This window comes from Balaenoptera borealis (assembly GCF_965194805.1).
Source record: "Balaenoptera borealis genome assembly, chromosome: 14".
In the NCBI taxonomy this organism is placed as follows: domain Eukaryota; kingdom Metazoa; phylum Chordata; class Mammalia; order Artiodactyla; family Balaenopteridae; genus Balaenoptera; species Balaenoptera borealis.
In genome coordinates this window covers 61519573-61536411 of record NC_138875.1, presented here as the reverse complement: position 1 = coordinate 61536411, position 16839 = coordinate 61519573, and the positions used below count along the sequence as shown (strand labels likewise).

The 16839-nt window shown below is 37.9% G+C and overlaps 1 protein-coding gene across 4 annotated transcripts in view; it reads right to left on the bottom strand.

Moving 5' to 3' along the window:
• VAPA (VAMP associated protein A) overlaps positions 1-16839 on the bottom strand; it is a 37459-nt gene that overhangs the window by 10755 nt on the left and 9865 nt on the right. For 2 of the 4 annotated variants that reach the window (XM_082353803.1, XM_082353804.1), the window contains exons 2-4: positions 7729-7881; positions 4798-4901; positions 4201-4281 (exon numbers count right to left, since the gene is read on the bottom strand). In XM_082353803.1, the coding sequence (XP_082209929.1) occupies positions 4201-4281; positions 4798-4901; positions 7729-7881 (338 nt within the window). Of the gene's footprint in view, positions 1-4200; positions 4282-4797; positions 4902-7728; positions 7882-10412; positions 10512-16839 lie in introns of all 4 variants that reach the window. The other 2 variants (XM_082353801.1, XM_082353802.1) reach the window with 2 other exon arrangements.

The window sequence follows — 16839 nt, the reverse complement described above, 5'->3', positions numbered from 1 at the left end:
AAGAAGCATAACAGCAAAGCTATGAGTTGCTATATGAGTTGCTATATTCCAACAGCACTGCAGCTGGTGCACAAGAGTACCTGCCCATTCTTCTCAGTTAGTGTTGGATTTTACACAATTTGAATTATCCAAGAGCTTCAAGAACATAACCCAACCATTAAACACAATCACGACACCTCAAGAAATAAAAGGATGAGCATCATCTTATGTGATTTATGTGATGCTGACTAATTTCATCATTAAAATTTTACCATTAAAAGTGCCTTCAACTGACAATCAGGCCTCCACGAGAATCTTGGCCAAAAGAATGGTTTGATATGAATTCTCACAAAACTAAAAATCACTGTCTTACTCCCAGTGCCCAGCTTGTGGTCTCGAAATACCATCTCCCACCGAAAGGACCCAGGGCTTGAAGAAATGTCTAATCCCAGGTCTGAGCCTGGAAGTACCTTGCCATATTAGACATGAAGGAAATTACCAAAGACTACTAAGGTGAAAGGACCAGCTACTAGCCAATCTGAGCACCAATACGATAACTGCAAGGGCCTGAAACAGTAGTTAAGTTTAAGTCCGTGAGTCCATAACAACACGGCAAAGAGGGAGGGGGAGGAAAGGAAGGAGGACGGAAAGCTGACTGTACATCATCTGAGGGACACTGTGACCAACTCATTTTTTGAAAGCCTATAACTTAAGAGAAAGCTTTAGAACTCCACCATTGAATGAATCAGCAAGTATCAGATGAGCCCCAGTTACTCTCTAACTAATACAATGAAGCAGTAATGACAAAGTCACCATTACGCAACCTTGAATGAATCAATGGACTTAAACTGTATTTACTCACTTCCGACTGTACTGACATTTGGGGCTGGAGAACCTTTGTTGTGGGGACAGTCCTGTGCATTGCAGGAAGTTGAGCAGCATCCCTGGCCTCTACCCACTAGACATCTGTAGACCCCTCCACGCTAGCTGTGACAACCAAAAATGTCTCCAGACATTGACAAATGTCCCCTGGGGGGCAAACCACCCCTGGCTGGGACCACTCATCTACACACTGCACACCAACAGCTGCTAACTTCAAAACAAAAAAAACAGACATTAGGTACCTCCCTGAGAGAACAGATAACCACCTACAAAGCAGTCCTGCCTCTCCCTCACCAGCAACAATAAGCCTCAATTTAATCAAGTCTCTAGATCCAATGACAGGAAATACCAAAGACAGCAGGGAAGTTAAAAGATACCTGAAGGATGCAATCAGCAAAATCTAGTCCATGGGAAAGTCTACAGGACAAACCCGGTTTCTTTAATAAATAATTTACAAGAGAAAAACAGGGGGAATCTATAGATTAAGAGACTTCAGAAACATATCCAATAGCAGTATGTGGACTTTATTTTGATTTCAAATCAAACTAACTGCAAAAAAACAAATGTTTAAATGACACTTGTGAGGCAAATGTGAATGCTGCCTGAATAGTCTGATATTAATGATATATTAAGCTTTCAAAGACTAATGATAGTATTGTCATTGCTCTTTTCTTCCTTTTCTTAAAGTCCTTATCTTTGAACGATATATACTGAAACAGTTACAGATAAAATTATGTCTGAGATGTGCCTTAAAACAGTATGTGAGATGGGAAGTGGTGGGGTTTACATAAAATAAAATTAAGCATAAACTGGTCACTGTTAATAAAGCTGGCCACGGGTTCACTGTACTGTCCACTTTTCTAGGTATTTAAAGTTTTTCAAAATAAACTGCTTCAAAAAATCATTATCTTTAGCAAGTATTCCCTATAATTTAATGGGTCAATAATAACTATACTGCAAGTCCAAGTAGTTCAATTAGTGCAAATACATTCTGCAGCCAGCGCATCCAGGCTCAGAATCGGATATTCTCTGGCATACTTTGAAATTACTGAACAGACTTTGGGTTACTAACAACCTGCTATGAAAAAGTTCCCGGACCAAACTACCTCTGCTCGAGCTCCAGGGTGTGTGGGGGGCTCTGGGATCTCCATGCAGTATTTGTTCAAGCCCTTTAGCAGACGCAAAGCCACTTTGTTGGATTACTATGGGCTATACCTATGTGTTAGGTACACCTGCTACTCTCCTCTGTGAGGTAGTAAGATGACTAGGCTCACCAATCACAGTCATATCATTTCCATCAACTTCTGGTTTGGTGTCCAATCAGCAATATCAAATACTTGGGTTCCAGCCCTTTTCAGACTATAATCTCAAATTGTCTGCTATCCAGAGCATAAGAGAAGCCCAGCTGAAAGACAGCTCTATGTTTATTAAATGACTGTAAAAATGGCATAAAACTCATAAAACTGAGAAAATATCCAAACGTGTTTTGAAAGTAAGTCAATCCTTATTCCAATGAATTCTACTTCTTGGCATACATCTGAAGGACATGAAAATACTATGTTGAAGAGATATTTGCATTCCCATGTTCATAAAGCAGCATTATCTACAACTGCCAAGACAAGGAAACAACCTAAGTGTCCATCAAGAGATGAATGGATAAAGAAGTTGTGGTATATATATATACAGACTGGAATATACAGATACAATGGAATATTATTTCAGCCATTAAAAAAAGGAAATCCTGCCATTTGTGACAACACGGACGAAACTCTAAGGGCATTATGCTAAGTGAAATAAGTCAGAGAAAGACAAATACTGTATGAGCTCACTTATACATGGAATCTTAAAACAAAACAACAACAACAAAGCCCCAAACCTGTAGAAAGAGATCAGGTTTGTGGTTACCAGAAGCGGGGCACGGGGAGGAGGGACTGGATGAAGCGTGCCAGAAGGTACAAAACTGAAGATAGACAAAAACTGGGGATGTAATGTACCACATGCTGACTCTAGCTAACACCACTGTTCGGTATATTGACAGTTGTTAAGTGAGCAGACCCTAAGAGTTCCCATCAGAGGGGGAAAAACTTTTTTTTTTGGTAGCTATATGAGATGGTGGATGTTAACTAAACTTACTGTAGTAATCATTCCACAATATATGTAACACTAGTGTTTACGCTGACACCTTAAACTTATACAGTGTTGTACGTCAACTATAGCTCAATAAAACTAGAAGTAAAATAAGTCAGCCAAGACGAATGTGCTCTTTTCTTGGTTCCAATAATAAGAGCTATGCAAGCTATTAGCATCCTGGCAGCCTAGCAAAAGAGAAAGTAAACTCCAAATGGGAAGCATCAACATGCCATCAAATCTCACTTTCCAATAACAACATATGTATTCACATTTTTTTGTTTTTGGCAAATATTTCAAAATCCCTTTAATAAGGCATTAAAAACACAATAAATGATTTGGTCAACACCTAATTACCATTCAGGCACTTCTTCATTTCAGCTTATCCTAAAAGAGTAACACAACAATTGACCCCACGTATTTAATCTGCAAGTTTACTTTTCAATAGGGCAAATGGCCTCCAGATCAAAGAAAAAAGTCATGTAAGATTATAACCTGATTGTGCCAAACAATTCTATTTATCCATATTATTTTATATGTTAAATCACACACACAAAAACCTACTTACCCTTCAAGTTCCTCCTACAAACCACAGAAAAAAATTCAAATTTGCATTTCAGAAAAGGAATAAAGTGACCACAACCTATTCTATAAGACTACTTTTTAAACTCCATGCACATACACTTCAGTCCCTCAAATTTTATTTGCCTCATGCTAATCAAAAAGCAACATAAAAATTATTTACTAAGGAATAAAATCAGATGTATTTTGACCAAAATCAACAGTGAACAAAATACCTGGGACTAGCCAAATTTGGAATAAACTGTTTGTCCATGTAAATTAAATCTTATCCCCAGACTGCAGGTATATAGTTGCCAAAAAGTGGTTTATGTCTGTAATTTAATTGTATTTATGTATACACGTCTCATTCTAATAAAGAACTTGAAGTGGTTTAAGTAGCAAAATTTTGGTAGAATTAGGTGGTTCTTCTCCATCATCCAGCTTGTATCTAAAAGTATTTTTCTTCTTGAACAAAATGTTATGAAATGAAAAGAGCATATACACATTGTTTTTAAAAAACGTAAACACTGAGTCTGATAAAGTGGAACAGCCATATCACACAATCACAAAGGCCAAAACCAGAAGCAGAATTCAATCTCAAAGTAACTGAGAGCTTAATAGCTTCCAATTTTCTTATATTTTCCTACTTACCAATTTATCATTTTCATTGGGCATTTCAAATACACATCTCAATTTAGAATCCATCAATTCATCGGGTTTTGCCTCTTTCCACTAAAAGCAAACAAAACCAAACAATGAGACAGAGGAGATATGATGGGGACAAATAGGTTTCACCTCAAGGGACAACTGAAGGGTTAGTGTAGCTGCCATGTGTGTTTGTGTGTGTGCGTGTGTGTGTGTGCGCGCGCGCACGCAGGGGGTTCCCCAGGTCAGCCAGGACTACAGCTGCCTGTACACACTGCGTTATTCTCACCCACCACAGGTACCAGCAATGCCACAGAACTTCCTATAGAACCCTATGAAGAGCTACTATCACAATCCGTTAAAATCACACTAACATCCCTAGAGATTACAGGACTTTACTCTTAATAGTAGCACTTCAAAATTGTCTCTAAGGACACTATTTCAAAATTCCTTCGTTTTTGAAATGAGTCAGGATTATCTGTAGTGAACAGATTTACAGATTTTGTTAATTTTAAAAATCAGGTTTCTCAATGGAGAACTAAACAAAACCCACAGTTTAAACAACATTCCCCCGGACAACTTCTGTTCAACTTCTCTACTCACCACAGCTTCCATATCTGAAATGTTTGGTGGAGCAAAGATGGTCTGTACCATAAACTTGTGTTTACTCTTCTCATTGGGGTCATAGTCAAAAGGCTGCAGCATTACTAAAGAAGAAGAAAGGACACATGACAGTGACTTCTGCATTTGTTTGCTTCTTTGCATTCCTAGTACTCACTCACTAATTTGCAAATTTAAAGAAAACCAGGAAGGGTGCAAGAAACCACACACTGGATTATTTACAGTAAGGATCCAGAATCAACTTTATGGTTTCCAATTATTTTTAAATTGTCTACCTTTCTGATTTGCTAAGTCTTTAACAACCCACAAAATAAACAAATGTCTATTTAAAAAAAATAAATATCAAATCTATGATTGCCCTCTCTAAACTTAAGTTTGGAAAATTTTCAAAACTTTGCCAACATTAACTATTAAAATGCCTATAAACTCAAAATCTAGTAAATTGTCTATTAAAACCACTTATAATATAAACAGGTTTCGCATTAGTATTTAGTGATAACAGCTCTTAAAATTAGACAACTGTAATATTTATAGGAGAAATTCTAAGTAACTTAAAAACTCACTACCATATATTAATGTTCTGATATAACTAATTTTTCTAAAATAGATTTTAAATACACACCTATTCAAGAAGAGTTTATCAATTTGTTTAAATGAGTCTAGGACAACAAAGTGTACAAGGAAGCCATACAGCCTCATGATTTCTAAACTTTTTCCAGCTTCCTAATAATTATATTCAAATTTTTTTCTGAAGTATTTATGATTTTCAGTGGCCTACAAGAGGGTTTTTAGACGTTCCATGTGGTTTTAAATTATGTAATATAAATCTAATAAGAGAATATAAAGAATGAATCAGCAATTGTACATAATATGTATACAATATTGTGGAGATTACTTCCCTGCTAATATTTAGATTATTTCTAAGATAGACAGATGTCAACATTTTCAAAAAGATGAAATGAAGCAAATGTAAGAAATATCAATTATATAAGAACATCTTCTTTATAAGGTATGTCTGAGAAGTCCATTAACTCCCATCATGGTTAAAAAAAAATTTTTAAGGGCCAAATATACAGCTGTAGAAAATGCACAGGATAAACGCCCAGAACCCAGATAAAGCACAATATATCTCCAGGAACACCCTTCACTGAACAACCACCCTACACTATTCACTAGAAACTGGATAAAAAGAAAACTTCAAACATGGTTGTGACTTTATGACAGTCATACTTCTAAGGCTACAGACCATGTAACAAGAGGAAGACAATCTTAGCACATATTAAAGGAGTAAATCCATAAAGCTGCATGCTAAAGGGAGAGAGGGAGAAAAGGAGTGAGTATGTAGACAGAGCCAATCAGGGAAGGCTGCTGGAGGAAGCGTGGCTGGAGTGCCTGCTCACCCGGAAAGGCATTGCACTGAAAACTGGAGTGCCGAGTTCTCAGTGGAGGAGAGGGGTCAAGGGCGTGCATGGAAACAGTAACTGGTGTGTAAGGAGTTTTTAGTAAGTCAGGTGCTCAATACAAGGGGCTTATGTGGGAGAAAGGGCTTTGAGAAGTATACAGGTTCTTAAGAAATGTTAATACAGTAAAACTTCAGAAAGCTAGAATCCTAAAGAAAAAGGCCTTCTGAATGGTTCCATGGATTCCTAGGGATATAGCTGCTTGCACCAAAATCTGTTTTTAACCATGTGGATAGAAATAATTTTATCTTCTTCCAATTGAGCTAAAAAGGCTTGTGGACTTAGAGAGCAACTTCCAGAACACTCGTACTCACTGCCCACTCTTCTTATTGCCCACCCATCTTCCCCATGAACTGACAGTTCGGTCAGACAAACATATAAGCAGGCCTGCCAGGCCACCACACCACAAGACTCACTAAAAGCATCTTCTCTAGGGCCTCCTAGCTCTGAGTTTGGGTATACAGTTACTGAGGGAGGATTAAGTGCCCCAAGAACTCTGAGGTCTGTCCTTGACTGCCTCTGCAGTCAGGTTCCACTGATGAACGTCTCAGTGAGCCTGCCCTGGGCGCTCACTCTTTGTATAATTTGCTGTTTTTAATCTGCTGTGGGCTTGAAAACTAGAAAACTGATACAGAATTATTTTAATAGCTTAGGAATACCTATCAGGATTATGCAGGCATGTTTTGTTTTGTTTAACATACACATGCCTAGGTTGTGTCCCCAGAGATTCTAATCTGGAAAGGTCCGCGTGTGTTCCTGCTCTCTGTGCAATTATGGCAGACCTTCACTGAGGTGAGAACTACTGCTAGAAAATAAGGGTAAATGGTCTCTGTGAGGGGCCTGAGAAGTTCTCCCATAAGTAAACTACATCCTCCTACTTGCTTCCTATCGCTCCGCTATGTTAGATGCTATCATGAAAGGATACCGTCGGGGAAGTCTGAGGGCATTAATTCTGGCACCAGCAGACTCCACGGCAGGAGTAAGCAATCCATACATGGAAGGAACCAAGCACACTCCCTGGACTACAAGTAAACACAAAAGGGGGTGACAAAACTGAAGTTTTCAAGTGCGGGGCACTGTTGGCATTAACAATAAAAGGCAGAAAGACGCATCTAAGTTTACAGCTATTGGCAAAAAAGAGGCACTGTACATTTTTAAGCAAAAGATTTAGGATAACACCTCCATAGCCGCATGCAATACGTAACAACAGCTAGAGATGTGAATGAATGAGAATGAGCAATCACAAAAATTACACAAAATTTCAAAGACAAAATAATAAGGGCAGAGAATGTGATAGTAAGCTGTAGAAATAAAGAATAGATATAACATTTTTTTGAACGACAGTAACTGCTTACAAACTGACCACATACACCCTCACCCCAAGATAAGACATTTCCTGCAGCAGTTTGCATATAGTAAAAGAACAGCATAAATTCAAGACATGGTTTGCTACCTGAAACAGTCACAGTCAACCCTGGGTCAATAATTCCACTGTTGGGCCTCACACAGTACCGACGAGGTGCTGTAGTCTTCACTTTGAAACACACCTTTCTATCCGATGGATTTCGCAACTTAAGATTTGTAGTGACTACATCTGTGAAGGGGCCTGTAAGGTTTAAAAACCAAAAACAGGGAAAAAAAGTTTTAATTGGATTCACACACACACACACACAAGCAGAATTCAAAACTGGATGCACATAACCTCAATTTTATATAGAGTATGTACTGAAAGTCTGTGTACCTAAATATACCTCCAGTTTTATATAAAACAAAGCAGTTTTATTTTCTTCTTCATTCCTTACCAGACTTTATAAAATCACTACATGAACATGTATTGTTCCTATCAAATAAAATGTATTTTGAAAGTTCCAATTTATGAAATAAGCCCAAAATTGTATTCCTAGAGTATGCTCTTACCACGTGACTGAAAAGATCGAGATTATCCAGTGGTCTGCAAACCAATGCCAATCTTCAGATTCACCTGACAGAGCCGACCACAAAACCTCTCCATCAGAAGCCGACAAACCCAATGACAGGGTGCTCTTGCTTCACCTCAACTAACTTTGATCCCTTCACTCGTTCATTCTTTCACTCACATATTTGTCAAGTGTTTATTAAGAGCACTGTGTCAAATGCTCTACATACAAATTTTTAAGCTTTGACTCTACACCCAAACATAAAACTGCAAAACAAAGAACCCAAAAGGTGATGCAGTCCTGCCTGAATTAAATAAGTCCTAAACCATTTTTTGTTTAAAAAAGGGGGGAGCGGGGTGTGGAGAAACAGTACCGCCACTTTTGTTCTTGGCCGAAGAAAAGCCTAAAGATATTTTATACAGATTTAGACAATAAACTCAATACCTGTTAATTTGGAGACTGAAGATAAATATGTCTCAATGGAAGCAACAACCACACACTTCTAACTAACCCAAAAGCAATTTTCAGTGGTTTCTGAAACAATTAATTTTAAGTTATACTTTAAAAAAAAAAAGCTAGAAGGCTGAAATCAAAGACAATTATAAAGTCTATCTTTCCTTTATTAAATAAACCAGAACAAGCATGTCTTTTAAAACTTTAAAATATTTCTAGTATAGAGTCCAGACTGAGAAGATTCCCCAACTCTGCCAGATAGTTTCCCATTTTGCTGAATATTGGAAAATTATTTTAGACAAAGGCTTGAAGGGGAACAACAGACAATGAAGAGGCACTGGGAAGAGAGCAGGGGCTGAAAGTAGACCTGCCTGATGGCAAGGAGAGGAAAAGAAGAGACTTGAAATGAAAGGCACTTATTTCAGGTCCTAGGAAATGAATTAATTTTATCCTATGCTTAAACTTTGTGATTTGTAAGATATTTTCTAACAAATAAAGATTTGGAACTGGGATGAAAGGGAAGAGACAGAAATAAGAGAACATTAGAAGAAAACATATAAAGGCAGAGAACCAGTTATGGAAAAAATTCTAATGTGAAATAGACATTTAAATCAACAAGTACACATTTTTTAAAAATATATATACAATATATATAAGAACTACAATCTTTTGGACGGCTTGGTTGAATTACATGGTCAAGTTAATCACTGCATTTATATATTATTTTACATCCTTTGCTGCTTCTTCAATCCCAATTGCTTGCATTTTTTGGCTAGCAGCTAACTACCCCACCATACACTGGCCCGGGGGAGTGAAGGGGAAAGCTCCAATCTGTCCATTTTGCTGCGTGAATCCACAAAATCGTTGGCTAGAGACACATTTTAAACTGTTAAAACTACAAGTCTTAAAGACATAGATTCCATTTCTTAACATTCTGAAAATCCATAAATTACTACAAGTAACTGAGAATGTGTACATTTTTATGTGACTATTTCAACTAGGAATTTAACATTAGCACTAAGTATAAATTTATTTTTAAAAGTTCCTTAGTAAAATAACAAAAGAAACATTTTACAAAATTTTAATTTTGAACAATCCTATATTTTTATAACATAATTATGTAAGTTTTAATTCGTAATTTTAAATTCAATTTTTTAAATTTCCCCAATTTTAGAGGAAAGGACCAACTATCCAAAACAAGGTAAAATAACTGATTTTTTAAACTGACTTAGAAAATGACCATGTGTCAATTTTCATCAACATATGAATTCTGAAACAGTACTTACATTTTATATTGCCCAAAAGGGATTATAAATCTTAAATAATAGATTGGTAGTCTTTCTAGACATAAAAATGCAAACTACCTAAAGATGAAGATAATATGTCAAAAGAAAAAAATTCCACCAAAAGCCAAATTCTTTACTGAATATGTTAACCTTATCAGTAAACTGTAAAATTACCTACAATAAAGCCACCTAACAAATGAATTTGAGATTTTCTACTCCACTGTGTCCCTCTAACCAAGCCTCTCAGTAAGGGTTGCCCCCAGCAGCCAGTTCAGAGTCTGAGCCCATTTTCCTGGTTAAAATGCAAAATCAGCAAGTACTAATGACCACTAGCATAATAACCAGATTTAACAGCTGGAAGAGGTCTTAGGCAGAAACATCTGTTCCACCTTTGTGGGTCACAGAAACTCTTTACGAATCTCATGAAAACTATATACTAACCCAGAAAAACATACACAGGCAAATATTCACAACAATTTTACCTTGGGTTTTTCTGGAGGGTGAGGGTGAGATGGGGCGATCTGGGGTGGGGGTGTATCGTGGATTCCTGGAGCCTGCAGGTTTAACAGACCTGATAGAATCTATCCTTACAGGCCCTCAAAAATAGAGGAAAAGTTATGTAATTTATCTGCTACAACACAAGCCTAAATCCAGGGTAATACTGCCACTGTCAGGTACTTCTGTCTGACATTAGGACTGGGTGGTGCTACTGTTGGGGGGGAAGAGGAACAGGATGTTAGACATTTCGCAACACCCGGGTAGATCCACGCAATCAAGTACAGTATTAGGCCCCCATCCCACCAGATCTTCACATACCCCTCCAGAAATCCACACATTGGTTTAAGAAAAAAACCCTCTTTCCCAGAAATACATCTATTGTGTAAAACAAGAAACCTTTTTCTCTTTCCCTAAAACTCTGCAAGGTGAGTTTACCATTACAGAAAATTATTCTACCAACAGCAATGTCACTCAGGACACTTAAATCCCTACAAACGTCTGGCCCAGTCAGCACACATGTATGGGTGACACATTCACATGATTCTACCCACATGCATAAATATTCTCTTGCCCTTATTTCAAAACGTTAGAGAAAACCCTCTATCAGATAACTCCTCCCTTAACTTCCCTTAAATCCAAACTCATTTATTTAAGTAAGTTACAGGCATCTGGCTAATTCATTAGTCTTCTACTACAGTCATGCCCAAACATTTACACATTGAAATGCATATTTCATCACAAATTCACTTTCTTCTCCTTTATGTTATAGTTAAGGCATTATATTAAAAAATTTTAACTGTGTATGTCGGTAGGTAATTTTATATATGAATTTCACTTCAGGATGGAAAAATGGGCATTACAAAATATAAAATATCAAAATGGGATATCGTGTCAAATAAGGTTAAAAACCACTGCATTATATCAATAATCTCCTGCTTTACTAATATCCCCTGCAATGCTTACGTGTTTAAACCATTAAGAAAAACAAGTAAATGGTTACCATAAAAAACAGGAGTTAACTTTGCAGGGAGAGGGTATGAGGAGAGCTTTGCAACACACAAGTTCTATTTCTGAACCTGAGCAGTGACTGCAGAGCTACTGACTTCTTGATAATTCTTTAAACTGTACATATTTTTCTTTTATGAAAAACAGTAAAGATTTTTTTTGTTGTTCTTGTTTTTAAGAAAAGCTGACCCTTGGTGTAAGCTTAAAAAAATTAAACTGAAAAAAAAGTGAAAAGCAGGGCTTCCCTGGTGGCGCAGTGGTTGAGAATCTGCCTGCCAATGCAGGGGACACGGGTTCGAGCCCTGGTCTGGGAGGATCCCACATGCCGCGGAGCAACTGGGCCCGTGAGCCACAATTACTGAGCCTGCGCGTCTGGAGCCTATGCTCCGCAACAAGAGAGGCCGCGATAGTGAGAGGTCCGCGCACCGCGATGAAGAGTGGCCCCCGCTCGCCGCAACTAGAGGAAGCCCTCGCACAGAAACGAAGACCCAACACAGCCAAAAATTAATTAATTAATTTTAAAAAAAAGTGAAAAGCAGTGTTTTGATGAAAAAGTGAAACATTCGAAGCAACTTATATAGGAAATAAATACTCATGTTTTGAGGATTTCTAAAACTTAATCCTTGTAATTGAAGACAATCCTGCCATTTGTTCAATATAAATGCTTAGTTTAACATTTAGGAACAATCACTGCAACAGTCCATTTTATGATTACTTGATTGTAAACTAGTCACCAACCACAGATACCATCTGATACCTCCTACTTTACAGATGAAATTTCACTGTTTATATGTAAAAATATACCATATAAAACAAAATTCCACACAGATAACATTTACTTGAACTCTTTTACTGAAAAAACAAAATTAAATTTTAAAACTCCACCTTTTAATTACACAGGCTGCCCTCCTTCAATCTCCCACGCCACTTCCTGTCACTAAGTATCCTATCCTAGCTCTACTACATTATCATTCCCAGTAAGCCAAAGTCCTATTCTCAGTCCCAAATTCTAACAGATGGAAATATAACATACATAAATATGGTCCCTGTGTTAAAAAGTTTGGAAAAAACTTGGAACCTCAAACTTCAAAAATGTAGGAAAAGTTTAGGGCAGCTCACCCAGAAGGATGTCCTAAGTGAGACTAGCCTGACTCCTTTACCTAAAAATATATTTCCGGCATGAAACGCTGTATACCTAAAATTTAGAGCAGGACTTCCCCGGTGGCGACGTGGTTAAGAATCCGCCTGCCAATGCAGGGGACACAGGCTCGAGCCCTGGTCCAGGAAGATCCCACATGCCGCAGGGCAACTAAGCCTGTGCGCCACAACTACTGAGCCTGTGCTCTAGAGCCCGCGAGCCACAGCTAATGAGCCTGCGTGCCAAACTACTGAAACTCGCATGCCTAGAGCCCGTGCTCTGCAACAAGAGAAGCCACCATAATGAGAAGCCCACACACCACAAAGAACAGTAGCCCCCGTTCGCCGCAACCAGAGAAAGTGCACAGCAACGAACACCCAATGCAGCCAAAAATAAATAAATAAAAAATATATTAAAAAAAATAATAATGTCATAAAAAAAATTTAGAGCAATGATTTCCTCTTAAATAGTTCTCCAAACCTCCCACTCTTAAAAGGAACACAATTAATCTAAAAACAGCTAAAAGTAGAACCACTCTGACTAAACAGTTTCTTAAATGGTTATCATATATACCTATTTTGATGTAAATTGCCGTTAAAGTTTTCTTGAAATGCCAGGCTTTGTTTAGTTGCAAAGAAAACTGACTTGGGGGAAATAAGGGGAGAGAGCACTTGGCTTTTCCCCCCACATTTTGAAAAACTTCAAAGAAATTGAACAGTGAACAATTATGATTATACACCCATAACCTAGACTCTACAATTAACACTTTGCTGTTACTTACTTTGAGACCTATCAATCTACCTAGCCATCTCTGGCCATCCAGCCATCTTATTTTGATGCATTCCAAAGTAACTGAAAACTCCTAAACACCTCAGCATGTATATCAACTTGAGTTCAACAGTATCTGCTTACTAAGAAGAGAATCAAATTTTATTTCAGGATAAGTGGTCCTGAATATAGCATGGAGCATTTCAGAAACAGAAAAGGCCTCTGGGATGCAGCTCAAGAATAAACAGGCTATGTGCATGAATGTTAACTCACGAACTCCGTAGCATCGTTTAGACCAGCAACCCGGAGGTCTGTTGTGAGACAAGTCTCCATGGGTCTCTAGCATTTCTGCACCTTTTGCCAGTTGAGGCCCTGGAGGCTTTCATACAGACTGTCTTTTCAAGGATCTACTACAGTAGATCCTTGTAAACAGTCTTGCATCTGACTGTCAGCATCTCCCTCTTGAGGAGAGGGCAGGTTTGTTTACTGTCCAGTGTGATAATGCTCAGGTCCTCCTCTGGAAAAAGGTCAGGCAGGTTTCTGTGCAGCCCATCACAAAAGATTCAGGGGTCCTAGACTCAAGGTTTCTCAGCTATGACGCAAAGCCACCAGGTGGGCAGCACCCACCTGCACTGAACCCCTTTGTGTTGCCCCCATGGAATTTGAGGGGCAAAGGAAACCAACACAACTATGAAGTTGCTGCCTGCAGTGCCCTGAGAATAACATCCTTTGTCTCTAAACCCAGGAGACCCATGTCTTCTACAGCACCTGTAACACTGAAGCAGGCTCACCTTTCAGACTCTCCGGTTCTGGACAAGCTCTGAGTTCTTGGCTATGGGGTACAGATTGAGTTAGTGACCTCGGGAGGATAACAACAGAAAGTGCAATGAACCAAAGCATGCATCGCTGAGGAGAAACAAGGGTGACCATACAACTACCATAGCACAGTGTCCCTACCTCTCTCTCCCCGCACGTCTCACTTTATTATTTATGTACGTCTTAAATCACCCACTAACTATAAGCTCCCTGAGAAGAAACCGGCTCATCCCTGAATGAACTGGAGTAATGCACACCGGCCTTAACCTGAGTATGGCTGAGCAATCACATGGATTGTTCTTAATCAACATGCAATAACAACAAAAAAAATCAGAAGTATGTACGTTCTGCTATGACTCTAGGTATTCATAAATCATTTACCCCAGCATGACATTTTCACTCCTCCATCCTATCTGTACTGAAACAGAATAGGTAAAAATCCTAATGAGGCAGGCTGGATGCTCAGCTCAAATATATAAATAATGTAGCTGTAGTGAAGTCAGTGATGACTGCTTCAATGTTTCCACAGGTGTTAGCAAATTAACGGCTGCATCACTGATTAAACAGCTTTCCAGTAACACAGGGTTATGTTGCTGAATATGTCTTGCTATGTTAACTTAATCACACATCTGAATTATATGCTGTACAGCATACAGAACATCTACTAATAACTCCCTCAGTAATAGTAGCATGGCAGCAACAGTACTAGTAAAAACAGTGATAACAGAAGTTTTTACAATCTAGCCTTTACTGGACACTCACCATGTATCAAGAACTTTGCATGAATTATGTCACTAACCCTAATAACAAGCCTATGAGGCTGATACTTTTATTACTTATCCTCATTTTACAGATGAGTCAACTCTGAGTCAGAAGTTAGAATACTTGTCCAAGGTCAGACAAGCACAAAGCCATGGAAGTGGGAAGTCAGGTCTGCCTCCAGAGCCTGAACTCTCATAAATTCTCTATGTATTTTATGCAAATACCTAAGCTCTATTTATTTCCTAATTCATAAGCCATTCCAGGCGGATTTCTGCAGCGTTAAAGCATGAAACTGTAGTCACATCAGTAATATAAGAAAAAGATTTTTATTGGATATTTTATTGTATTTCCCTTGGTTCCACAGGATGAATATTTCTGGAAACAAGTATCAAACACCAAGAAAACAGTTTTTATGTTTTACATCAAAGAAAGCCCTAAAACATCTTCATTACAAATTTTAAAGATGAAGTTACCTTAATTTATTTACTGTATTTTTTTCCCAAACACACTGAAATCTCAGACTTGAGCGAATGTAAGCTCCATGAAGACTGGGTCTCTGTTCTATTTGCAGCTGTATCCCCAGCTGGACAATCCCTGGCATAGTAGGTACTGAATAAATATTATTGTACAAACATTAGTGTAAAAATAAACAGAAGACCACTTTCCAGGAAACAAAATGAGTCATTTCTATTCAAGATGGTTTAGTTATTAAAGCACTAAACATATCTTTTTATAAGCTTTCATTAACCTTACAAAAGTATGGACCCTGAGATTAATACAAAAGCCAAACTTGCCTATTTTATTTAAGTCTTCTACTATTTAAGAAAAGCTCTGATTTCTTAAACCGCTTCACTGCCCTTATTTATCCACATTACATAATCAACAAAGAATTTCAAAATGTATCATGAAAAAAATGTCCAAAATCCACTTAACATAGTAGTGTGTTGTCATTAAAAAAAAAAAAGTTTTCCCACTCTAGGGGCTTAAAGTTATAGTTAAAAGTAACCAACAGGCAGGAACCATGTCTTTTCTTTCTTTTTCAGCACTTTCAGTTAATACAGCAGTGTTTTGAGCACAAAGTTAAATACTCATCCATCACCTTCCTGCGGGGGGCGGGAGGGCGGGGGCATGGGGGGGGCGGTCTGCTATTGATGGTGTACGTACTGACTTTTGTAAAAAGCATAATGCAGTGTGTTGAGTTAGAGGCTCACAATCTAACACCATCAACAAGGGGACTGACCTTGAGCAAATCATGTCACTTCTCCAGCACAGTCTAACCCTCCACTCTAGCTCAGTACACAAAACCATCTCTAAGACTCCTCTCAGCCCTCAAAGTATGTGACATTTATGAACAACTTTACTTACTGCCTTAATTAGAAAACACCTACTACTCCGTGGTAACATGGCCGGTAATTCAATCCTAGATGATCACAGCCTCACTGACATTTTGTATAAAGCTACTAAACATTTTAGAAGTACTTTTTCTGACCTTTTGATGCACAGACTGCTCACTCTGACCTAAACAATCTTTGTGACACAATCCTGAAAACAAGTGGGAGAGAATAAACAACATTGTCTTCACACAGAAATGAAACATTTTGATTTGTAACATTTTTATATAAATCTTATGTCCTTCCACTGTGTAACTTTCTAGAGAAAAATAAGATGTACACACACATAAAAAAATTTTTTTTCATGCTTGCACTCAGGATTAAACATTAAATATGCTTAAATTAACACCTTTGTTAAAACAGAAATAAACGTTCCATATCTGAAGAGTTTAGATTACTCTTTAAAATCTAGGTAGGCAGGATGGGAAAGAATAAAAGAGAAATGGATATCTTCGGGAGAACCTGTAATAAATGTTTTTAGCACCATTTACAGATCTAAAGCTCCTGTTAGATTAGAAGCAAAATACTTAT